The sequence below is a fragment of the Drosophila montana genome, unplaced genomic scaffold (genome assembly GCF_035044405.1).
Source record: "Drosophila montana isolate Dmon_TW-CO22-7 unplaced genomic scaffold, ASM3504440v1 contig_2081_1, whole genome shotgun sequence".
NCBI lineage: Eukaryota > Metazoa > Arthropoda > Insecta > Diptera > Drosophilidae > Drosophila > Drosophila montana.
In genome coordinates this window covers 1,137,602-1,164,259 of record NW_026996991.1, presented here as the reverse complement: position 1 = coordinate 1,164,259, position 26,658 = coordinate 1,137,602, and the positions used below count along the sequence as shown (strand labels likewise).

Below are 26,658 nucleotides of genomic sequence, written 5' to 3'. Positions count from 1 at the left end.
ACGAAATTCGAGTTGCTCTTACGCACCGTTGTTTGCGGCAGGAGTCGTGGGAGGCTGCCTGCTGCAGCGCCTCAAAAAAATTGCAAACTTTTGCCTTCTATATAAATGTGACACATGCCCAATTAAAAGTATTTCATTTCTTTGGAAGTGCCTTTTGCCCTTTCAGCTGGCTCGCCCTTTGGGCTCAGATTTCATCTTGGGTTTTAGATTTCAGTGCGCGGAAAAATACTACAAGATAATTACATTTGAAATTTATTTTATTTTTGAAACGTTTGACTTGTGAACTTTTTAAGAACTATAATTAAAAATATTGCTTTGCAGCTGCCATAAAATACTCAATGAATAATATTTTTTTATATATATTAGATGTATCTAGTTCTGTTTTATGTTATGTTTAATTATGGATCGATTTATCGGCTCGCAATGCATTTGTCATCACATTTAATTGTCAAGTTTTTGATTATACATTTGCATTTTGTGATAAGATAAAATAAATAACAATTTTGTAAAAATTTTATTAGTTATTGACGTAATCATTTTTTTTTTTTTTATTTCGCAGTTTCATTTATGCTTTGACGTAAGAGTTCATACATATGACGTATTTGAAAATAAATTTCCGGTAAAATATCCGAAAATGAAAACAAGCCAGCGGGACATGGGTTTATTTTTTACTATAAATAGAAAAACAAATAAGCTACAAATTTTGACAGACAAAAGAGACAAAAGAATTTGACGCTAGCAGCTGTTGGGTACTTTTAACCTTTGCCAAATTTTCTACCTTTCTACTATATAAGACCTAGATAAGCCAAAGAGTTTAAGTCAGTTCCTAACTGTTTGTCAGAGCAAAGAAAATGCGTTTCTCAATTATTTTCATGGTATTCATTGGCTTGCTAGCCTTAGCTGCCGGCCAGGGCTTTGGAGGACCAAGAGGCGGCCAGTGTGGCCAGCTGGGCTCAGGCAGAGGTGGCCAGGGCTCACGCAACTCCACAAGCTCTTCCTCTTCTAGCAGCAGCACAGTGGCCAGCACATTGAGCGTGACCACCGCAGCATCCACAGATTCCTAGTGAATCTAGCGAAAACCTGTCCTCTTTTCAAATATATATTTTTCTGTAAATAAACATAAATTTAACATTCCTTGCTACAAACAATATTACCCTTAATTTCTCGCAGTGTAGGGCATTTTACGTTGCTGTCAATGTTTATCCCAAAGGCAATAAATATCTGGTACCACACGAAAGCATTATCACACCAACTGTTGGCCACATAATAGGATACAATATGTCAGCTTCTGCAAATACCTAAAATAACCAGGAAGAGTGCTCTGGGCGATAGTGACTGAATAAGAAATACCCTGCATATTCACACAAACACACGCGCTGCCTGTTCTCTAGGTCCGCAATTTGGGAAATGTATGATTCAATATCTTGGGTATATACAGCCTAACATGGAGTGTTATCGATATCATCAAAAAATTAGCGAAAGCTATCGATGATTTTCCCAATATTGAACACCAAAGATATTTTAAAGACTCTCGAAAGTTAACAGTAATTAGAAAAGTATCAAAATTTATCGATAATTTGAAGAGTTTAGATATTTATCGATAATTCTAACAGTATCAGTACATTGAATGGCTTATCGCAACCGTTATGCCTACAGACAGTTCGAAAGCTATCGAAATTGATCGATAATATTAATTTTATCGAATGCTAACGATAATGTGACATAAGTTCTATCTACGAATAGTACATGGGAACCTTTATTTCGACTTCGCTGTTGATTCTGTTCAAGGGTTTTCATATTTATTTTATATGATTGCAGATCCAAATTTTTCCCTGTTACATACATTTTTACTATGTCATTAAACCCCTTTACAATAGGTATAGGGTATATATATAAAATTATGAAGCGTAAACAGCGTCAACGAAGCTGCACGTAAATTGTGCAAAGTGCAGTTCAAATTCATATTCATGAGTGTGCACTCACACACACACACACACACATAGACACACACACAGGAATACAGAGGTCATAGTCACCTCGGGCAATTGTTACGCCTGAATGCAGTTAACAGATTGCACGCCGATAGCCTCGAGGCTGCCAAGCTGCAAAACCGGCCGGTTTAAAAATTCAGTTAACACACGTCAAAGCCGTAGCCAAAGCCGTGAAAAGAAAGGGTTGCAGGTGGTTTTGCGGGCGGCTTTTGTTTCAGCGTAGCGATGCATAAAATTTGGTTAGACGAACGCGCCAGCCAAGCAGCGCGACGAGTGGACCAGGATAGATGCACCTCACCCTCAACAGGGCGCATTAAATGTATGCAGATTATTTTGCAGCGATAAATGCGCTGAAATTGTTTTCAATTTATGCAGAAAAATAAACAAAAATCAACGTTGACCGCAACAAACGAATATATTAATTTGTTTGCGAGTCAATTAGCATTTGGCTTTGAAATATTAAAAACAATTTTGATTTGCAATTTTCAGCGAAAATAAGCCACAAATTAATTAATATTTTATTTATATACCAAACGCAAGATAAAATAATATTATTTAGAAGCATCAATAAGCTAATATCAACAATTTAGCTTGCTAACCTTTTCGGTTGGGACATTGCGTTGATTTTCAATTATTTCGATAATGGAAACAATATTAAGCTCTGTTAGGGAGTATCCGACTAGGGGATACCCTGAACCTTCTTCAATAAAATTCAAATGCTATAGAATATTCCTATTTATGATCTGTCTATATTATTCTAGAAGCAATATGTCATATTTGGTGACTCGAGCCCTTAAACCCTAAGAGATTCGCTTTATAAACAGAAATAAATCATCGTTTGAAAAAGGGCAAGATTGTCAGAAACAAATTCGTACTACGCGGGCACTAGGAGGCCCTACGACCCAAATTTGAAGTCTCCAGCTCCTTTAGGTTCTGAGATCCTTGCGTTCATACATGCGGACGGACAGACAGAATGCGGTCGGATAGACAGACAGACGGACATGGCTAGGTCGACTTGCTGATGCTGATGAAGAATATATATATACTTTATGGAGTCGGAGATGCTTCCTTCTGCCTGTTTCATACATTTGCACAAAAACATTATACCCTTTTTACCCATTTTCAGGGTATAAAATTCAAAAGAAGAAACCAACAGCTGAAGCTTCAAATGCCTTCGAACAAACCGTGTAAATGAATGCTATCATCTGGCACATTAAAGAGCCAGCTCGAAACTGGAAATATATCAAATTAAAAGCGTTTGCCATTCTTGGCAGCATTCTTTCCGTACAGATATATTGACCACTTAATGAGCAGCAAGCAGCAGGAACCAACTGCCAGTTGTCGGCTCGCAGCACGAGTTCATGGGGTTAATCAACTCTGCCCGCCCTAAAAAGTGGCACAATACACGCGCTTTTTTAAATCTGAGACGTGTTCCGGGCTTCGAGCCATAAGGTTGGGCAGCAGCCACGCCCAGTTACCAACGCCCCCGTCTAACAATAGCAGCGGCAGCAGTTCAATTGGCATTTGCTGGGAACCCGTTTAGAAAAAGCGACTTCATGTGGTCACGCTTTAAAAATATTTATAGCACAACACCAAAAACAACTAACGCAAATTCCAATTTAGAAAAAAAGGCAAAAAATTCCAAAAACCATAAAAATCCAAAATAAAACCGCTTTTTCGGTGGGCCTTTTGTTTAATGTTCGCAACGGCGCAGAACCGACACTTGAATTGATGTGTAATAAAAAATCGTGGTAATAGCCGCGATAAGTATAGGTGCACACATGTATATATGCATATGTATCTAGACATATATCATTATCGCAGCCGCGGCTCAGCGTGCTTTGCATTATAATCGAAAGACCCCGGCCAGACTGCATGGCAGTTCCATTCGCTAATTTGTTATTTAAATTGAAAAAAACTCGCATAAAATATCAACAAAATTACGAACTGCGTGCTGTTGTTAATTAGCGGGCCTCGCAAAGCCGGTCTATGATATCTGTTAAAGCCGCCCCGAACTGGGCTCAGAACGCGGATGACTAATAGACGACATCTGTTGTTTATCTACATCCAACTAACTGGCTTTATCACATTGTTCGGCTGTCTAACTGTCAAACTGTTTGCTGTAATTGGCTGACAAAAGATATAAATAATAGATAAAACTAGTAGCAATCGGGTGTACCCGACTGCGCTATGCTCTGTTCACAGAGTATTTGGAAATCGTTAATCAAAATATGTTTGGTTTGCTCTTAGTGATTTCTAAACTGTTGCCCCCCAGTCACTCTCAAACTGTATATTTAGGAAATATCGACTTATGCTAGCTGTGGGTTAGTGGTAATGGCTTTGCCTTAGCTTTAAGTCTCACATTCAAAGATACCAAAAAGTTAAATAAAACCAATATGCCCTTTTGTCACTATATGCACAGAGTATATAGAAAAAATCAGGTGCTGGTGTTGTAATTGGGTAATAAATGTGAGCCTAATGGCGCATTGTGTCGGGCATATATCATAGCGATAATTAGAAGCCACTTAGATGGTGTCTAGAGAAACCGTTTTGAAGTGTCTGTTGATTGTTCGTTGAAGATATTGGTCAAGAATTCTTAAGTTAAAGGCAATAGGCATACGTAATAGAAAATTTGGTCTTACCACAAAACTCCTAATTTCGAAGGAATTTGGGCGCAGTCATATACCAATTCCATAGAGCAGAATTCTGAATAATCAGCAAAATTATCACTCAGTATTAACTCTCCTACAAATTAGTTGTTTAGTAGTTTCACATGAGGTTAGCCCCTGGACAAAACATTTAATTCAGCCTCTTTCGTGTTAAAAGCCATTTCCATGTCCAAGACAAAACGAAACGAAACAAAATAAAACCCATCCATCAACTACATTTAACTTTTGAATGTCAAGTTCTGTAAACATTTCGTATACAAGGCAATCGAATGTTTACACAGCATACACACATATCATATCATATCATATCATTAGATATACACAACAGTTTGATCAAGTGGCTTGAGTCAGCCTCTAGAAACTTGTTTACAGTGTTTTTAAAATCAATGCTAATTCAGTTAACAAGTTTAGACAGCTGATTGCATGAATTATTTGGCAAGAGTTTTAAAAACAAATAGAATAAATGTGTTGGAAAGGTAAGAGTGAGTGTCAGCAGTAAATTGTATAAACCAACACTGGTTTTTAAACTTAAATTAAATTGAAGTGTAAGGTAGGGTTTATGCAGCCAATAGATTTTTAGCTAAAATTTCAATTAAACATTTCAAGAAAAAGTGTTGGTTACTTAAATGTCAATTCTAGCTGCCAATCAATAGTTGTAAACCAACACTGAATTTGAATCAATTTCAATTTACAAGCTTTATTTTTAGTTTGTTTTACTTTAAACAAAATTAGAGCTTTACGAGATTCTTTACTTTTTGCAATTTCTACAAAGTTTCGATAACAAAATACAAGACATATGAGTATGTTAAACTAAGAAGGGTAAACGAGCAAAATAAAGCTGTAGTTTGGGTTGGGTAGGGAAGGAGGGGGACGCGGGCACATAAAAGAAAATAATTAGTAACTAATTTACATATTTGGAGTGTTTCACTTAAACATACATATACATATACTTATGTTTTACATCGATTTTACAGTTTAGACATATACATCATATCATAGAGCGTATATTATATCAACCCTATATCAAACGCCCGATCAAATAATTCATTTACTTTCCCTACAGCTTATTGTGAATGCTTTTGCGCTTAACAAACTAATATATAAAGCCAGAAAATGAGAATAAAAAACTATGCAAAGCAGCTTTAAAATATGCTCAATATTGTTTATCGGACTATATAAACATATATATACTCCATATATATAAATATTTTTGTGTATATATATGTATTTTTGATTCATTTCCTTTTGTGAGGGGCTAGTTTAGGAATGTTTTGTGTTTGTCTCTTAAAATTCAATTTCTTTTTGCTACGGTATGCAATATATATATATATATATGTATATATAGAAGAAGAAGCAGGCATTGGGGGACAAGTATAAAAAATATCAACTTTTGTTCGCCTCTAACATCCAATGAACACCCACACAGAAAGCTAACCGGTTTTTGATTTTTTTTAATGTTGTTTTGGGCGTTCTATATATATTATGTCTGTCTATCTTTCCACTTTTGTGTGTCTGTCTCTCTATGCTCGCGACACGCTCTCAAAGACGGGTACAACAGGTACAACAACAACAATTAAACGCTATGCTAATTGGGTAGACCCTTCTGCCACAGACCTGGCCCTGGCCAACCCATCTACAGATTTGACAGCATCAAGATTAGCGTTATGCTGCTGCCGACGAATCCAGCAAGTCCTGTGGCGGCTATTGTGGCGGCCGCCTTATTGTTGCCGCCGCCAATGCCGAAGCCAGCGAGCGCTGCGTCCTTGGAGGACATATTCTCGGGCGCCTCATTCGAGCTGACCTCGTTGGTTGAGGTTGAATCATTTAACGTTTTCTCCAGCGAATCCGGACCGGAATGCTTAACGCCCACATGCTCGACACGCACCAGCGGCGGCTCATGTATGGGCGTCGGCTCATTGGTGCTGGTGGTGGTCGCATGTGTCGTTGTCGAAGTGGTCGAAGTGGTAGTGGTCGTTGGCACCATGGTGCCATTCTCTATCCAATAGACGGGACTGAACTCCATCTTGACATCTTTCAAGTAGCTTTTGCGCACCTGCAAGGAATTGGACAAGGATTAAACTGGCTAAGCGATGGATTATATATGCAACACTTACCTCGGCGCTGATCTTGCGCGAAACGCTCTCGCTATCGTAGTAGAAGGCCGAAATTTTGGCGGTGTAGGGCGCCTCCAGGGTCACATAGTTGCCGCGCAGCGTCACGTTGATGGCCGTGCCCGGCCAGAGTTTACTGTAGACGGCCTTGTTCTCGTGCCGCTTCTCACCGCGCTTCAGCGCCCAATTGATTTCAGCCGGCACGGCTCCATTCTTCTCATAGATCTTGGTGGGCAGACCCTTGGCAACGCCCTCATGCGAGCCCCAGTACTGCAGATAGTCAAAGCTATAGCTCATTACCTTCTCCATGGTGTCGTAGGTTTCGCCGCGGTTCTCCAGAATTCCGCTGGCTAAAAAAGTGGAAAGTGGGTTTAGTCGTAAAAAAGCTTTGATATCTCCTGATCTTCTACTCACCCAGCTCGGTCATGTTCTCGCGCAGGGTGGTGCGCAGGCGATCCAGCTTGATGTCGCGCAGCTCGTAACTGAAGGGCTCCGTTTCGACCAGCACCTCGCCCTCATCGTAGTACTTTTCGCGTTCGCTCTCCACCACCTTGATCTTGCCCAGACCCAGTGGCTCCAGTCTGCCCAGATTGTAGTCGGCACCGCGATGCGTCTCAACGCCCTCGGCATTCGCATGATGCACGGCGCGATGGCGTCCAATGTAGGAATCGTCGCCGATGAGTACGGCGCCCACTGGGATGCCCGCATTGAATTTGGTCCAGTGCTTCCAAGCGATCTTGCTCAGATGTCCCCTATTCATCAGCACATCAAAGTGCTCGTTGATGCTGTGCTTGTAGAGTGCGGCGACGCACACGTGCTTCTGTTGCACCTTCTCGGTGTGACCAGAGGTGCGCACACCATCGATGGTCACACGGCAAACATAGATGGGATAATGCTCATCCTCTGTTATGTATTTGCCGCCCTCGACGGCTGACTGCATCTGCTTGGCATCCTTCGGATCGTAGCTCTCCCAAACCAAGGTGCTCGACGTGACCAGCTGGCCGAGCTGCGTGGAGGCGTTCTTGTATGTGAGCACAGGATGTACATGAGCCTGGCTGGGTGCCATCTGCAGCTGCAGCAAGGCGAATAGTAGCCCAATGCCTGACAGCCTGAAGCGGGAACTGGTTGTACAGCTCATGCTGTTGATTGTACTTCGTCGTCTGATCATGCTTTCTATAATTTATTTATTTTTTGTTGTGCCCAATGTGTGTTGAGGAATATTCTGCAAGAGTAGAAAAAATTGGCAGAGCTTAGATAAAAGGTTGGAGACTAGATAAAGTATGTTACAATTCTAGCTATGTTAAGCATCATCTTAGACAACTACTCTTCATTAACTCTTATACTCTTTCCAAAGAAATATAAGCTCATTCATGTGTTATTTTATTCTAAAACTACTTGGGAATTACAAGCTTTTTTGAAATGACCTTTCATTGATTTTTTATTAGTTTAGCGTGGAACACTTGCTATTTTATCAAATCAGAGCATGTTAAAACTTTGTCTTTCGATTTCAATTTAACTGCTGTGGCAGTCGAGTGACTAAAACTTTCGCTTTATCGGCTGGCAAACTCCCAACACTATTAAACTTGATTTCAAAAAGTATCTTAACAAAGCATTCCTAATGGACTGTCGTAGGCCATGTGCTGCCGCTGACAAGGCTTAAAGTTAACTCGGTTTGGTTAGGTGCCATTGGCAAAATAGCACATGAGCGTCCAAGCGCCCTTTGAGGCCAGAACCAGACTGAGTCCCCGGCGGATGTTCGCTTGGTTGGCACCAACTCCTACTGCCCACATTTTGCCATTAAAAGCTTAAATGGGATAAACAAAACCTAGCCATCGAATACCCAAATTCATTTGGTGTGTGTGGGGGCGTGACAGCATTTTACAACAACAACTCGTCAGACGCCGACGTCGACGACGACGCTGATCATTAGAGGCGTCAATGTCAGCAACACAGACACGATGATGTCCACTTCAGACTGGGGAATACATGGACATGAGGCGAAACATTGTCCGCGCTGCGCCATGGGACATTCAATGTGGTTGTTTCAATAAATTTGTCGCTTGTTTGCGTAGCCAACACATGGCGTATACGTAACTTTCAAAAACAGAAAAGAAAGAAAAGGAGTAGACGTTGGCCAACCGAAGGGTGAATACCCTAACGTTTGACAAGTTCTTCCTATGTCAGTTTGATTTAGCTCTTATGAGATATAATAACATTTTCCATTTACTTTAAAAGTTCTTATCTGCAAATTTTGCCGAATATGTGTCATAGAATAAACCACCAGGCATTGCCCGGTTCAAATCAAGTGTTTAAACTATGCAAATGATACAGATTTATTGTTTGCGTAACTTTCGTCAACTTCAGCCTCAATGGAACAAACTAAAAAAATATTTTTTTATTTATTATTATAATTACTGGATTTGAACCGGCGACTTCTTGGTAGCTTGTCTGACACTTAGGCAGCCAAGCAACGCAAGAGCTTGGCGAAACTTTATATGGCTGCGATGTTATCCATGTGTTTCATAGCTTCAATAAATATTTCTGCTTCTTAGCTCTTACGAAACAGTCAGTCGGGACAAACTCGTTTAATTATATAACTAGTAGTGTTGTCCGATGCCAATAGGATTTTTAGTTTAATAATTATACAAGAAAAGAAAATGTTTCTCGCCCAAAAACGTACACCAGTATCAGTTAACTAATCAGATCATAATACATGCCAATATCCCCTCAACATTGTGACAAAATCTTAATACCCTCTACAATAAAGAGTATATAATGCTAGAGCGGAAGTAAAGTCGACGCCATGTTTATTCATTAGCAGCCATTGTGAAGGCAGGCAACTTTGTGTCCTCTGTGTCCTGCTGCTGTCCACTAGAGCTGTGTCTAAGGTCTGTCTTCGTCTAGTGTCCGTCTGCTGTCCGCACTCCTGTCTTGACACTCTGCATTGTGTCGTGGCTTTCTCTTTGCCAACGTCTAACCTTAGCGCTTGACCTTAGGTGTTGCCACCAAGCCGAACACTGGCCGCTGTCTGCAACGGATATGAGATGATAAGGTTACATGCAACATCATTTGTTTGCCTGACAAATGATGTGTTATTGTGATAGTGTTTCAAGAGCCAGCACAACGGGGCATGCAACTTTCGAGTGGGGCGTAAAGTTCAAGTGACGTGAGTCAAAATTTAAATAATGCAACAGAATTGAGTGTGTGTGTGTGAGCTGGCTGCACAAAGTGATGGATGACGAAGCGGCTACTGAAGACTTGAAAGGATTACGGCGATTAAAATATGGGATTGTGAATGGGGGAGAAAGCAGCGCATTAATCTGCCAGGAACACACACTAGAAGATGCTAAATTGGGGGAATTTTGAAAATGATGAGTACGCTTACAGCAACATATACCTGCCGTCTGAGCGTCGGAGTCGGAGTCGCCAGATCGATTTGGACGATGTGTAATTTCTTTTAGTTAAATATATTTTAGTTTCGATTAACAAAAGTGCTCCATAGACATATTTATTTTAAGTATTCTCTCAATTATAATAAAAACCGCACATTCTATAAAATTCCTAAGCAGTTGATAGTTTGATGGCACGTACTCGCAACTTTACGACCGAAAAATAACCCAAATTTAAGTAAAATATATGCCGAGCATTAATGATAAATGTTACTCATGCTTGAGACCACGCTTCATTCACTTAACCCGCTCTTTAGTTAAAGCATTCAACTATGACGCATGGCAGAAAGTAAACCACTTGCGACCGAAGAGTTCGAGAATTCTTGAGAGTCGTGGTCGACGGAAGTAACTGTCGTAAAACCGGGGGGCATTGGAGTGGGAGGGTGGGTTTTATGTTCATGCAAGGAGGAAATAACAAGACATAAATTGACCTCTGGTAACCGCATAGTTGGCCCCCTTTTTGTGCGGTGCAATAAATATGCTAAAAATAGCAAAGTAAATTAAGGCGCAGCGCAGCAAGAGAATGTCTGTATATTATATTATTTAAGGCGCAACCAAGTTGCTGCATGCTGCACGTTGCAGCTAATGACCCAGGCGCAGAGCACAGCAAAATTCAATTGAACTAAGTGGGGGGAAAAAGTCGAGGCTGCCGCCGGTGAAAGTTCACGTTGCCTTTTATTAAATCAAATGCTAGCAGCTTTGCAACTTTGTTGCAGCTCTCTCACAGTCTTTAATTTTGGGGCAGCCAGGCAGGCAGGCAGGTTGCAGGCATTGAGATTTACGAGCACGGGGGTGGGGGGCAAGCGTGTTGAAAGGTCTGCGGGCGCATAACTATGGAGAGAGCGGGGAGGAGGGCGAGCCCAGGCGCTGCGCCAGTTTAATTGGATTTTATTGAACTTTGACTCTGACCCTCATAGTTGCAAATGCAACAAGTTGTAGTTGTTGCTGATCATAATGCTGATAGTTGCACATGCAACACACACTCACTTTGTTGCAAGCATGAGTTATGAATCCGGTACTCCGCGCTTTATGAGGGCGGGCGACCCGCGCTTTAATTCAGCTCAATTTGCCAGCACCGCGCGAAGGTTGGCTCCGCATTTTGACACCCAATAATGAGACGGCGTCTGTTCTATTGTATTCCCTATTTGATTTCTCACTCGGGTAGATGGGCATCAGGGTTCAGTGCACTTGTTGGGTCACTCGAAGCGCTTGATTGCCGCGTAAACAAAAATTAATTAGAAACTCATTAAGAGCTATTTGCCTGGAACTACGTGTTGCCCACTGTGTTTGGCCGTGAGAATGTAGCAAATAGCTAGAGAAATAAGCAGAAAGAGATAGAAGCAGTTAGAAAGAGACAACATACAACGCCTCCCAACACATTTACTGACATTTACGACGTTGCGCTCACTGCCAGATAATTGATGTAAAGTGAAAAGTGTTTCGAGTGCCCGAAAACTTGACTGGGAAAATTCAATTACTGCCGAGTATCGAGTGTTTTTCATGGAAATGGTAAGGGTTAAGCTTTGATTATGCAATAAATCAAGAGATTTCAATGGAACCACAGAATTAGTTGGGCAAACTATTGTTGAGTTCTCGTTTTGTGGCGTTGAGTTCGGGGTGAAAAAGTCAAATGAAAATGAACATTTTCCTTCTCTGATAATAAATTGCATTTGTGCTCTCAAGTGGCACAGAATTTCATTTCAAATATTCGAAAGAACTGCAAAATTGTGAATGCTATTGAAGCTAAGTTTTAATTGAAATGGAAGAGGCTCAAACAAAGTTTGAATTTTAATCAATAGTCATAGGTAAAAGCAGTTTGAATGTTTACTTAATTCTAGAAAAAAAATAAGCAAAATATAAAAAAAATAATAAGAAAAATTAAATAAAAATAAAAAATAAATTAGGGGGAAAAGCTTAAAAGATGTTTTGAAAATAGGTTTAAATTGCTATAGAATTACATGAATTATTCAAATAACTATATCATATAGCAAGTCGTTCTCAAGAGTAGTTTTTAAGAGTGACTTCTGTTGGTATTAAAATATATAGTTTAAAGCTGTCTAACTAATTTATTAAATTCAAATTTTACTGTATGTTATATATTAATTTCCCTTAGTTTTTTCCATAGCAAATAAACTGCAAATTTTGTTACAAATGACGAAAAATGACAAGTTAATCAATAGTTGTTTTTCTCCCTGCTTTCGTATTACAATCCCATTACGAGGTTTGCTTTTCTTGGCCAATCGAGACCTAATTAAATAGTGTTCCACATGTTGCATTAACACACACTCACTGTGTAATTGGGCATTGATTCGAAATGACTGTTGAAACACGAATAACATGAATAATATGAATACTTAGACAAGTAGTTGAAAGCGATTGAGCGATTGTGTTCCACTTGGAAAACTATAAGTATATAGTCTCAATGATTGCACTCAATAATTATTGGAAAATGTGTATCCGCAGTCTTTGCAGCTATTTGATAAATGTTTTCTCGTTTTTATTCAATTTTCAACCTAATTGATAGACCAGTGCATAAACATTTTTGCAGCTGGTTTTCGCGTTTCCTCAATTATTCAGTAGAAAACCCGAAGCCGCAGGAGCGTGTGATAATTGCGCTTGAATATGAATTAAGTCGGTTTTTGTTGTTGTTCAGTTTCGCAATGACGTCAGCTGGTATAGAAATCCGCCCAGAAATGTGGGTGGTGCGCCTCAAAGTTTGACTCGACTGCAATTTGGACTGTAATTGCATTGCCACGCCCACTCGCGTCCGCCCTAGGGCGCACTAAACCAGTTCAGAGCGCGAGACAAGTTTTGCAATTGCCCATTGGATTTGCCACTGCTGATAACAGGTGATGATGTCGCCAGCCCGCCGCGCACCTCACCTCACCTGCCACACACCCACGCTAATTGTCCAATCTCGGTATCGATTCTTTATGCAACCAGTTGCCCACACCTAGCCCCGAGCCGAGCACCGGGCCGCGTCTGGTTTGCGGCATGTGCCGCATTTTTCTCTGATGTTTTTAGCGGTAGGTAAGCTCAAAGAAAAGTAACAGAAAAAAATTACAGCGTTGCTTTTGGCTGTTGCTCTTTTGCTCGAAACAGTTGTTAACTTAATTAAAGTGCACTGCGCAATGGTAACAAGAGATAAGCAGCGAAACAGGGCACTTGAATTAAGCTCGGATGATTCTGCAGATACCCTTCAAAGCGGTTATATCCATTTAATGGCTAAACTACGACCTAAGCAGGTAGCTGGTTCGAATCCCAGTGTTTTGAGGTGTTTGTCTTGGATAAAGAATATGTACTAATAAATCTTAAAAAGACTTCAAATATCGCTGGCTAGATTTCATGTATAAATTTGAGATGATTTTGTTTAGATTAAGAATATGTTATAAAAAATAAAAGAATATGTTGAAACAGATTCGAGATATTTTTGCTGTGTCTAGATAAGATGAAGAATATGTCGTAATAAATAATTTAAATAGACTTGTGATAATTTTGCTCTATCAAGAATTTATTTGAGATGATTTTGTCTTGAATAATGAATAAATTCTTTAAACAAACTCGAGCTATTATGCTGAGTCTAGATTTCTTAAGTATATATTTCAGATTGTTTTACCTTAGACGAAGAATATATAATAATAAATAAAAAATGTAGACTTGAGATATTCTTGCTCTATCTATATTTCTTCTATATTTGTCTTGGTTAATGAAAATGTAATAAATAATAATTTAAGCCGACTCGAGATATTTTTACTCTGGCTAGATTTTTTTTTATTTAAGAAACATTCAGAAAATATTGACCTTTTTTTTTTAAATTTTACTTTTAGTTCAGTAATTATTATGACTGTTATTTTTAAGCGAAAATCTGTTTCTATTTAACTGTTTAGCTCTAGAGTCTAAAATTCATTTTCACACATAAACTTTTGTTTCCAATGATAAATCAACACCTTCATTTCGCCTCTTAGTCATCATTAGCAATTACAGCTATTGCTACATGTGCTCTCCACATAATAAATAGTTTAATTAAATTCGTTTTCTACTCTTTCATAAAGTTTCTGTGGTTGTTATTTATTCATTTTTTTTCGTTGCTTTCCACACTATTTCTCTTGCTTTTGTATGAATCAAAATATTTCTGTGCATATGTCACGAATTTTTCATTTCTGTTTTAAGCTTTTTACCTTTTTTTTTTTTTGGCTTTTTTATTGGTTTTTCAGCTGCTGTCGTGTGTGTGTGATTTATTAGAGAGCATCGTAGCTGTTTGGACAGCTTAGACAGTTACTGTAGCTTCGTATGCTAACTGGTTAAACAATTGACAACCCCCCCTTCGGCACAGCTGCTGCAGCCCATTTGCATGTGCATCTATTGGAGCTGCATCAATTAAGGCGTCTGGAGGACTCCACACACAGACACACTCGTTAGCGCCAGACTGCAGACCGACTTGGACCAGCTGCTGGCCAGCCCATTAAATCGAATGCAGTTTGCACGTGACGCACGTGACAATGGGCAAGGTGTAGGCGGGCGGGCGGTTGATCCCCCTCCTAGGGCTGGTCCGGTCTGTTGGCAAATCGTTTGCACTGCACTCAATTAATTTAATGGATCAATCGAACGCTTTGTTTGATGCTACTCATTAAATTAACGCATTGGCCGGGAAATTTGTGGGCCTCGGAATTACCTCGGATGTGTACTTTTTTTTCATTAACTAATAGCCGAGCAGCTGCGGTTGTTTAAAGCTACCACAAAGTTTAGTAAAGTGAATTGAAAATCAGAATATTATCTATACATAGTTTACCTAAGCGTACGACTAACAAGCGGCTGGTCACTGGTTCAAAGACAACAAGCTGTAAAATGTCGCCTGAGTAGAGCGGTGGGCTAGATTAGGGTTTGAGCCCAGAATAATTTAAACAGAAAGATTATTCTTATGTCGCTCGAAGTGGTACGTAAAAGAAAAATAATAAAAATGACACTTATATTCATTGCACCCAGGCAACGCCGGGTAATTTCCTCTAGTTACTCTATAAATATTAAAATTTCGAATAGCAAGTTAGTTGACTTATCCACCCAGTTTTTCATTTATATGCAAATTGTAAACTCATAAATTGTACAAGCTGCCCATTTCCTGTTTTTTATACAGTCAAAATCATAAATAAGCTTCAAAATGTATGCGAAATACTCGAAAAGCAAGAAAATGTGAGCGCGCATTGAGCAAGGTTTAATTAAAATGAAATTAGACAAACAAATGAGCGGCTAATTAATTAATTCGTAATGCCCAATAAATTTGTCATCAATTTCAATTCGGTGGCTCTTTAAATGCAATGCATTTTTTATGCGGCTTTTAAGTAAAAACCAAACAAAAAACGATCCGCTGCTAATCGGTCCGTTTCATAATTTATATTAATTTATTTGTAATTTAATTTTCTGCGCTTTGTAAAAAGCATCTGCGATCCCGCACACAAATGCGCGCAATTAAATATTTAAATTGTTTTCGTTATTTTTTTGAGACGGCAGCTTTTTGAGGCCTTTGCATGTTTTACATTTGCCGCGAGTCGAATTCATTTGAAGGTTAAAAAATGTTTCAATTAATAAAATTGAAAAGGAAAATAATTCTGCGGAGAAACGTGAGCAAAAAAAGCAAAGTAAAACTTTAAAAGAAAATTCAAGTGTCTTAGCTTGGCAAAGAAATTGTCGAAAACTATGAAATACTTATTTTTATATTTTTATTTAATGTCTTAAAGCTTCTTGTGTTTACTTTGCAACTTTTCGCTACCTGATATCAAATTCTGGACAAGAAAACAATTTGCTGACAGACGCATTGAACGTGACTTGAGTGGCCCGTCAAATATTTATTTACAGGAGGATGAGAAGATGACAGTTCTATTAACTTTTCTGCGTTATGAAGGGGACAAATAATTGAATAAATGTGTTTGCAAAACATCAAATTTTCAATTAAAACGAAGAGCAACACAAGTTAAAGTAAAAATAGAATAAGTAGATTATTAAATTGTGTAATAAGTTCTTTAAAAAGGCTTAAATAAGTATTTGATATATAAGTTATATTATACTTGACATAAAAATGACATTTTACATTTATTTTCTTTATGTTTGCTAACATTGTTAAAATTTAATATTTATATTTTGTTATTTATTTTTCTTTGTTGATTTTATATTGATAAATTTGAAGCAGAGCAAATTATTAACAATGAGCAATGAGAGAAGAAAGAAGAGTGAGAACGAAATTCAGGTTTATGAAGTGGAAGCCTATGGCCATCCCCAACAGGAAACAGATTCCAATAGTTCCGATTCATCGCAAGCGGTTAAAAAACAACGCAATGTGAAAACAAGTGAGTGCAACTGGAATTACCTTTAACCTTTCCAACTAATGGGTCAACTAAATGACCCTCCACACAGCTGAGAATGTGCCAAGCAAACCGATTGAACTGATATTTGTGATATTATCGTTTATCGTGATGATCATCACATTCCCGATATCGATATTTATGTGCGTGATTATTCTGCAGGAGTATCAGCGAGCGGTCATATTGAGGCTGGGCCGCCTACGGCCTGGCGGTCCCCGTGGTCCGGGCATGGTATTCATTTTACCTTGCGTGGATAAATATAGAAAGGTGGACTTGCGCACCACATCGCTTGATGTGCCGCCGCAGGATATTCTCACCAAAGACTCGGTGACCATCAGCGTCGATGCCGTGCTCTATTACAGAATCAAAAATCCGCTGGATGTCACACTGCAGGTGATGGACCCCGAAAGCTGCTGTGAGCTGCTGGCGATGACAACGCTGCGCAATATAACCGGCGCCTATATGCTCATCGAACTGGTCAGCTCCAAGAAGGCGCTGTCCAGGCAAATCAAGGCCGCCTTGGATGCCACTGGCGCCACAGAATCCTGGGGCATACGCATCGAGCGTGTTGAAATGTAAGTTTAAATAATATCAATACTAAATTGAGACTAAGCTGCCTCTATGCCCATCAAGCACGGATATTTATATGCCGGAAACTCTGCAACGCGCTATGGCCGTGGAGCAGGAGGCGCGCCGTGAGGCCATGGCCAAGGTGGCCGCAGCAAATGGCGAGCGGGATGCTGTCAAAGCACTCAAGGAGGCCGCCGATATCATGGAAAGGAATCCCATAGCACTGCAGGTGGGTGCCACACACGCAAAAACAAAAGGTTAAAACATAATTACGATTGGCTATTAATTTCCAGCTGCGCTATCTGCAAACACTCAATACGATTGCAAATGAGGAAACACAGTCCATTGTATTCCCATTCCCCATCGACATTGTGCAGAGACTAATGAAATAATTAAATTTTTGTTTCCATAAAAGTCATGTATAAAGAATTTTTAATAATGTAATGCTTAAAGAGATGTATTAAAATTAAATGTAGTTCAGATGAAAACAAAACGATTCGCATATGTTGATGAGTTGTCCGATCCGGCTTATTCCGACCTAAGAACTGTCTACAACTACGAGACGGATCCTGGCCAAGTTTGATCCACATCCTACCCAAGATCGTGTGCACTAAAACCAGCCTGATCTGGTCCCTCTCAAAGATTTATAATTCTGAACTATAACTATTTTCAGTTGCAGTTCAAATGTTAAACTTTATGCGCAATTAAACGAAAGTTTCTTCAGATCTTGAAACCATTTGGCATATTTCCGCAATTAAGCAATAGATTTATGTTCATTTTGTTGCCCCCAAATACCACAGATTGTAATATGCATCATTAAAATCAATTAAAATCTGTTGTAATACAACAAAAACATCAATTAATCTTGAAAATATTCAAATGAACAACGGGCAGTAAAAGCGAATACAAGTACGAGCATCTGAACTCGAAACGAACTTCTGTTGATTGACATAAAAGAAAAATGCCCTAACAAGAGGCAGTTCTTAAAAAGATGGAAGACAGTCCGCCCGCCGACGCTCAAGGCCAGATGCTGTAAAGGGAGGGAAATAACATACTTAAAGAATTCTTGAAGCCGCCGCCACTTGCAGCACTTGCAACATGTTTCGCATACAACTCATTTTAATGGATTTTTTATCATTCAAAAAGTAAATACAATCAATACAAAAAAATTGTTTAAAAAGAGACACTTGAAAAGCTTGAAATAAAATTAATTAAGTTCGATCGTGAAATAAGCAAATTTTCTCTATTTAAAGCACTTTTAATTATCAATATTTTTGTTTTATTTTAATTATTTTTATTTTTAAATATTTTTCAAATGCATTGACCCCATGTGGAAACAACTTCAGCGGCGACTGCGCACTTAACCAACTGAATTGGTCATGGACCGTTTGAGTTGCGAGATCGCGAGTTGGACACATGTTTGTTTTTTTCCTTTTAATTCTCTCATTATTCCAAAGAGCTACGTCATCGTGGCAGCAGAGCAGAAACCGAAACCGAAACAGAAACCGGTACCGGGCGTCCCATACCGAACCACGTGCTCTGCCATTTTGCCGCCAAAAACAAAAAAAACAAAAAAAAACAAAAGCCAGCCAAAGAGTTGAACTGGTTTTTTGCGCTTCAGAAGCAATAAAAGAATAAAAGTGATCTAGTGGAGATTGTCTGACTAGAAGATACCCTAAAGACAGCGCTAAGCATTCAAACTTCTTTCTTTACACTAATATTATATTTCCCAATGGAAAATCCACAAATTAAATATATAAATTCTATACATAAATAAACATACCAGCTTTGGTGTAATTAGCTCTTTACATTTTCGAGTTATGCTTAGATGTTTCCATGTTTCAAAATAGATTTTAATCGATATCTTCAAAATGGGAGACATCGAAAAAAATTATAAGTTCCTGTCAAAGATTTTTATAATTTCTTTATCCATTCAAGAAGCAACATACACTGCTCAAAGCCCGCCTGAAATCGATTGTCATCGATATTATAAAAAAGGGAGTTATCAAAAAATAATTAGCTAATCTTATTATATTATTTAAGTCTATTTTTCAGTTCAAGAATCAACATACCAAGTTTTTAGCTACCTTTTTAAACTTAAGAGTTTTCCTTTAGAGCCCCTGTCTCAAAATCAATTTTTATCGATATCTCAAACATTGGAGATATCGAAAAATTAATTAACTCGTTTCATAAATTTTTTTTTTGTTTATTTATCTATTCAAGAATTAACATACCAAGTTTGCTGTAGCTAGCTCTGCAAATTTAGGAGTTCTGCTTAAAAAATACAGTCTTAAAATCGATTTTTATCGACATTCCGGAAATGGGAGACATCGAGAAAAAATAATAATAAACTCGTTCTGTCAATTTCTGTTATAGTTTGTTTATCTATATTGTGTATTGAGTTCTTCCAATCGATTTTTATCGATATTCCCAGAACGGGAGATATTGAAACACTCTTTGTTATAGTTTACTTTATGTTGCGACATTTGGCCCCACAAATTGCTTTTGTAGAGTATCTCAAAATTCTATATTCCAGCTTCAGAGCATTCATTGCCATGCTTCAAATTGGCTGCCACAAATAATTAATAAGCAGCCGCGTTCTAAGCGCTACAAATGTATCTATACATTCATCTATCTGTAGCTGTGTGTATCCATGTATTTCTCGAGCCGTACATTTAATTTATGAGCGCATTTTCAAGGTGATTGTGACGTTATAAAGCAAACACAGGCCTCTATTACTTGCTCCCTGTGCCTATTTGGCCCGTTTGAGCAATCGAAGTTAATCAATTTAGAGATTTATCGCTTCAGCTTTGACAGGCGGTTCATTGTCGTAGTTACATTTTATAATTTGGCCTATTGCTCACATGCAAATACGTTGGCTGTGCATGTATCCAAATGCGAATCAGATTCGCATATGTCAGCATTAAAAGGCATAATACACAAAATACACATCACAAATCATTTTGGCAGCTCTTTGCAGCTCGTAACTGAATATGAAACGCTAGATCGGACAAAGTATCTATGGGATTGTTTTCAGCTGACAACTTTTGTGTTCGCTTATAGCGTGAGCGCGACCCATTATTATTATTATTATGAAAAAGTGGGCAACACGTCAGACGACTCCAACTCACTTTATATAATACTTTATTTTCATTGTAATTGCTGGCGTTTATTTTTGTAATTTAAAGCTTAATAGCTACAATTTTGCGAGCTCTGATAAATACTTATATGTGGGCTGTAGTTTCATTTATTTATTTAATTCTTAAAATTAAATAATTTTGACCTATAAACGATTTAAATAAGGTTTCATTGTTGGAAGGCTTTGGAATAAAAAGTTTTTATTTCATTTATACTGACCACTAAATTTAGGGATCGAAGCCCGAGAGGAGAACAAAATATATTTTATTTAATGTTCAGCTTGCAATTCTCAAACTTATTTATTATTGTAAATTATTACTTTTTTTAACTATATAACTCCTATTACCAAAACTTTTCCAAGAAACATAGTTCATCTCATTTCCAACTTCTTTAAACCCAGCTCTGCTGCGCAAACTTAATTAAAACTTGCTGCAACATAAGCAGAAACCACATAAGAAAGAGAAAAAAAAAACGTTCGAGAGCGACTCAAAATTTATTCATTGCCCGGCACAGATGTGGGTTCAGATTACACACCGCGACTCGAGCACCACTTGAGAAGTTGCAGTGGGGCAAATAGGCGGTGGTAAGTGCAACTTCTTTTTTGTTGTTAACTTTTATTAAAGATGCACTTCGCTGCAGTAGTTGCAGGCAACTTTTATCGGTTTGTTGGCTGACGAAATCATGACTGTGGTTTGGCTTATGCTAACTGTACATCAAAGTTATGGTTAGACTTGCAGCTGGAGTCGACGTCGTGGATTCCGCTGACAGCCGGCTCCATTAGCACCTCATTGACATGCGAACGAGGGACGATCGTGTTGTGTTACGCACCGCTGCCGCGGTAGAGGGGTGCAGCTGTTCAATGTTCGTCATGAAAACTAGATTACACATTGATGATGCGCTCCAGTAAATGCTGCTGTTTGGCATATCGCGTGCCGCACTTATTATGTATCTTTAAGATACAATTATGCATGTGTGTAACTTGCGGCTGCCATCAAGCAGAGCCTGTCACATTGTTGTTGTTGTTGTCGCTGGTGCTGCTTAAATAAACATCAGCGAGTGTTTGTATAAGCATTCAATGACAGCCCATCAATAAGCAACAGCCACATCGCTCATACGCCATGTTAAGTTGAATTGAAATTTGTAAACATTATAGCTCCCAAGTGCATAATAATATATCATCGGGCTGAAGTGCTCTTTGAATTATTTCTAAATTTAACTCTGATTTTTTAACTGCTGAAAATTGTTAACTGACAGTTTGATCTGTTGACAAAGCTCTTCTCTAGCTGCCAGTCAATGGCAATGTTGGGCTCTGAGGCATTCGCTGAACTCTTTGATGCTTATGCTCAGTCTGAGCTGCCCCTTTCAACACGCTTTTAAATGGCTTTAAAAACAGCCTCAAGCACAACTTGACACATTTGTCATTTGATCCTTTTGAAGAATGCCTGGGGCATTGAAAACCCGCCACCAATATGAGAAAACTGTGCTGTAATTAACTGGCAATTTGCATTTTATCGAAGCCGCCAAAGCCTTGTTATGCCCTTTACTTAAGACATTAAGGGGGTATACTGTTTCTTTCTGGTGTTGGTTTATAATGTGAAAAAATTCCTTTTGGTACCTATGAAAGCTGGTGACTTAGCAAAATTCATACTCAGTGAAGTCTCCAAACATATTTGAAGCGGGGGCAGTAGTTATTTTATCTTTGACTTTATTCAAAACAGGGCATTTCTTAGTACATCAGCCTATTTGTACGCATTCACAAATGCCTTTGTCTTGCGACATTTGTCCCCTTTTGTGACTTGGGCGCACTTTGTTTACACATTATGCAGAGACTTTGTATAACTTTTTTCATACCAAAAACAAATGGCAATTGTTTGCTGTTTACTTTTACTAATTTGTTATTGTTGGCCGCTTACAGTTTGTCTTGTTTTCAAGCCCCTCCAACCCGTAACCCGTTGCATATTACTTAACCCGTCGGGGGCTTAGCTGAAGTCCCTAAGATGTTTGCTTACCGGGTTTCTTAGAGCGCATTTCAACTCAAATTACCGCGCTAAATGGATTTTTCGGGATACAAGCCTTGGCAAGGGGAAGGGAGGTTGCGTATAGCTTTGCAGCGTGCAATTTGTTATAATAAAAGCGTTTTGTTTTTGTTTTTTTCTTGTTTCTATTTCATTTTTGTATGTGTCCAACACTGGCCTGCAATTTGTTTTATGCGCTCAGTGTCACTTTCAATTTCTAGCAATTTAAATCGCGTTTGCGGCCTGTGGCTTGTGGCGCGTATCCGCCGAATGAGGTCAGCATTGCCCGCGACAGATATTAAAAAAAAAGAAAAGGTTCCACTCGCCCCCAACTATGCGACAGATAGTATAATATAATATACGCCTAGCTGCGCGTTCTATCAGCTCAAGTGCCAAAGTCATGAATTGGACATGTCGAAATGTCCAGATGACCACCATCATGCCTCGTTTGGTGTCGCCTCTTGTTGCGCTGTGTGTGTTGCACAGACAGCGGCAATTTCTTGGCGCCACCGCCACAATCAGCATAAATTTTCACAAAAAATGCAAATTTGTGGCCTCTATTTGCGGATAACGAATGAATTAAACAAGTCGCTGTACAACAAGACTCGTTTCACGAGACATAATTGATAGGAAGCTATAAAGTAGTTTGTTTTATAAGATATGTAACCAACGATTAGGCATAAAGTAAATCCCCCAAGATTAGCACCATACAAATTAAAGAGACGTCTTTGTCAAGACTAGAAAGATTTGATGACATTTACTTCTAGGCTTGTTCTCGATGTTAGTTTAAGTTCGTTTAAATACTAGCGGGAATACCCCGGCCTTGCCCGTGGCATGTAAAAATAAAATTAGTTTAAAATCGATCTGATAAGCAAAAAACTTTCATACAACCGTTTTCCGCTAACTTACCACTGTTCCGGGTGAAATTTCCCAAATCGCGGAAACACGTATTCATTAAGTTCTTATGTAGAGCTTAGAAAATTATTTTAAAGCAAAACGGACAAAACTAAAAACTAAAATCGCCCTTTCAACCGAGGAAGTTATGATTTTGCAAGAAATGTGAAATACGTCTTTCCCTGGATATGAATTTGAGCGCGAAACGTCACCTACAAAATCTTTGACCCACCTTTCCACCAAGGAGGAATAGAGTAGGGGGATTTTCAAAAAGTGTGAAACACCCTTCAAATGAATTTGAACAAATATCTTTGGAAATGAGTTTGCGGCCGATCGGCTGGTAAACAAAAATGTTTCATACAAACGCGATTTTTTCACAAATGCGGGTGGAATTTCCCGAGTCCCCGTCTTAACGGGGACCATCTTCATTACATAAGGTCTCTACAGTGACAATTTCAGCTTCGTAGCTCTTACGGTATGGGCTGTGCGTTGATCACCAATCAGTTAGTCAATAGTCATAGTCAGTTTCATTTATAGAGATATGAATATTACATAACATGGGCTCGAGTTACTATATTAAATATTACGGAAGAAACACTGGAAACTTATTAGCACAATTGGAGATTATCTAGTTACATGTATTATAAATAATAGGAATGCTACAAATAGTAATTTCCTATAACCATAGCAAAACAGAGCTCTGGTGCTGCAGAGAACGTGAGCTTTTGCATGTACATAATTCCGCAACAAGAAGCGGCAAAGTACAGCAACAAATCGTTCCAAAGGAATGCACAGGAAATGCCGTAGAATGTTGCACTGACCGAGGAAATGCTCGAATAATTTCAGTTGATTAGAATGCAGAATATGTCCAAGAATTTGCATGCAACAATTTGATTAATCACAAGAGAACAAAAAAGCGAGCTGCACGCGGGAGTTGGACAAAGGAATGCAGCTGATGTCGGCTACTGGACGCCAGGTGGCGCTCTGCCCGGCCTGCAGCTGTGGCAGCAGACACGCCCCATTCAATTGGCGCTGATATGCCACAACGGGCGGCCGCTGCTACCCATTTGGCATTGCAATTAGAGAAAAATGTCAGCGCGCACACAGTAATTATATAATTGAGTTTGACTGGGTCAGCAATGCGACACAGTCACTGCATTTACTAATTGAGCTGGCGGCAGGAGATGGTTCAGATATCGTGATATCACATAGATAAAAATAATAATAAAAAAAAATAGAGCACAGTGTGCGCGACACTTGACATCAAATGTTATTAGAAGTGCAGCCAGAATGTCGCTCCACAACTAAAGCTGATGACATCGTTTGACAACATTGACACACGCATCTTCAGACAAACGCATCCGATAGATACAAAGATACTTATGTAACTTTGTGCTCAGCGAGCATCTAATGGCCCGGAACTGCACCCGGCGCGGATTCCCTGTGGAGTGGGCGTGCGCCAAGTGCGGGCATTGTCTCAAACTTAGAGGAGTATGTGTGCGTGTGCGTGTGTGTGTGTGTGAACTACAACCAAGTGCATGATATGCCGCATTAAACGCGATAAGCGGCGTCGCCAAAGAGTGGAGCATACACTTCTGCCCGCAAACTTACCATTAAATGGCACGCACTGTGGCAGTGGATAAGTGGGTTAAGTTATTGAGCACATATCAAATTACACGCTGAATACTTCTTGTTCATAAAGAAGGCGGTTACAGGAACTCAAAGGAAATTTCTAAAGGGTGCATCATTTTCCATTGTTAAATGATATATTAAAGAAAGTGTGCTCGAAGTATGTGCTGAAATATATGTTGGGCATGAAAAAAAGGTGAAATATTCACGCAACTTTTTATTTCTTTTATTTTCTAATAATATAATTAAAAAAATTTCATAGTATTTTCAGACCATGATATTCAATTTCCAAAAAGACAGAAAATTTTCCGCAAAATTGTCCACAAAGATCTTTAAGTATGTGATTGATAGAAAATCAAATAAGTTTTCCTTTGTGCCGTTTCCATACATTCTCCAACAACTAGAAATATTGCAAAATGCAGTCTTAGTATCAACTTACCGAACACAATCAATCAATCAGGACAAACACCGAACTACAGGGTATCTCCTCAAGCTCGTTATATTGTTTGTACGTGCTTTTAATAAGCATTTGTGTACACATATTGAGTTTTAACCTTGCACATCAATTCCTCTGAAGCCTCTCTCCCAGAATTCAGCCCATTTCGTAAGCCACACTCATTGAGGCTCGTAAATTTTATGTGTCCATCAAATTGTACAAATGTCGTGGCAAAAAAAATGACCGTAAATTTGAATAAATATGTATGCAAAGCGTCGCCACATGAAAATTAATCACTGGCAGCAGCTGTCGACAATTTGGAGGTTCGTTTTTGGTTATGGGGTTTTTTTTGGCGCCCACCCCCGATTTGAGTAGGCCGCCCCCTCACCCCAGGCCAAAGCCCAACTTTTTGCATCTGCATTTGACTCTGTATTTGCCTGCGAGCTATTTATTTAAGCAATTGGATTTATGTTCGGGCGAGAAAACAAATAAATAAAAGCAATAAAACTTGCGAACAGCAAACGCACAAAACATACAAATTTGCTTATGAAAACAGACGCAGACAACAACAACAAAAGTGAAAAAACGAAAAATAAATGCAAAACTGCAACTACTAAAAGCGTGAAAAGTTTGTTTGAGCGGCAAGTGAGGGGCAAATGCTCGTAGGAACAAGAGAGAAGCCGAATTTTAAATACCCTGTTAGACATGTGACGTAGAAATGCGTTAGATTTATTGTTCCTTTAGTAGCGTATTATATTATTATATAAGAGGCCGAAGACTAAATAACCTTTCAGGTATGTGGCTTTAAAATGCTTATTTTATTTATTGTTTCCATTGTAGCCAAATAAAATAGTATTCCCTTTTGAAACGGTTTTGTAGTTGGGGAGAATTAAGACAAGCATGATAAAGAAGTCCGATTTGGAAAAGATTTGGCTTATATGTTTAGAGCAGGGTAGAATTAGTATATGCCAAGATTGGTAAAACTATCTTGAAAAATAAAAACGTTTTTTTAAAATAATTTGTTGTATGATCCATATTTCCATTGACTATCAAATGACATAGTGGTACGATTCGATTGTTTGCGTTTCAGGATGCAAGCTTTTAAACTGAGAGACTAGAAAGAAACAGACTATATCTATACATCCATAAATATACCTAGCTATATCTAATCTATTGACACTGATCAAAAGTTATTTATACTTCATAAGATCCGAGAATTCTCCTTCCATACGTTACACATTTCATGACAAACTTATAATACCCTTAAATGAGGGTATAAAGAAAAAAGCAGACAAGGTAAATAAAAGCTTGCGAACCCCTAGCGACCCCATCAACAACATCTACAAACAACTACAACTTCAGTCTGTCTGATCTCAGCGCTTGGATAATAATGCGACGCGCGA

The 26,658-nt window shown here is 38.8% G+C and overlaps 2 protein-coding genes across 2 annotated transcripts in view; one reads left to right on the top strand and one right to left on the bottom strand.

Annotated features, from left to right (window-relative positions):
• Positions 1-5,341: 5,341 nt before the first annotated feature.
• Positions 5,342-26,658, bottom strand: part of uzip (unzipped) — a 38,559-nt gene continuing 17,242 nt past the window's right edge. The window contains exons 4-6 of the mRNA XM_064679876.1: positions 7,186-7,993; positions 6,775-7,121; positions 5,342-6,713 (exon numbers count right to left, since the gene is read on the bottom strand). Coding sequence (XP_064535946.1) covers positions 6,294-6,713; positions 6,775-7,121; positions 7,186-7,939 — 1,521 coding nt within the window. The 5' untranslated portion in view covers positions 7,940-7,993 and the 3' untranslated portion in view covers positions 5,342-6,293. The remainder of the gene's footprint in view (positions 6,714-6,774; positions 7,122-7,185; positions 7,994-26,658) is intronic.
• LOC135426646 (stomatin-4) lies at positions 16,318-17,639 on the top strand. Its single transcript, XM_064679873.1, has 4 exons — positions 16,318-16,558; positions 16,626-17,148; positions 17,207-17,372; positions 17,437-17,639. The coding sequence occupies exons 1-4, from the start codon at positions 16,417-16,419 to the stop codon at positions 17,533-17,535; spliced, it is 930 nt and encodes a 309-aa protein (XP_064535943.1). The 5' UTR covers positions 16,318-16,416; the 3' UTR covers positions 17,536-17,639.

Bases quoted from the DNA above. Each gene is read 5' to 3' on its own strand.
- LOC135426646 (XM_064679873.1), top strand. From the start codon at position 16,417: ATGAGCAATGAGAGAAGAAAGAAGAGTGAGAACGAAATTCAGGTTTAT. The intron at 16,559-16,625 runs GTGAGTGCAACT...CCCTCCACACAG, and splicing joins ACAACGCAATGTGAAAACAA to CTGAGAATGTGCCAAGCAAA. The intron at 17,373-17,436 runs GTGGGTGCCACA...ATTAATTTCCAG, and splicing joins GGAATCCCATAGCACTGCAG to CTGCGCTATCTGCAAACACT.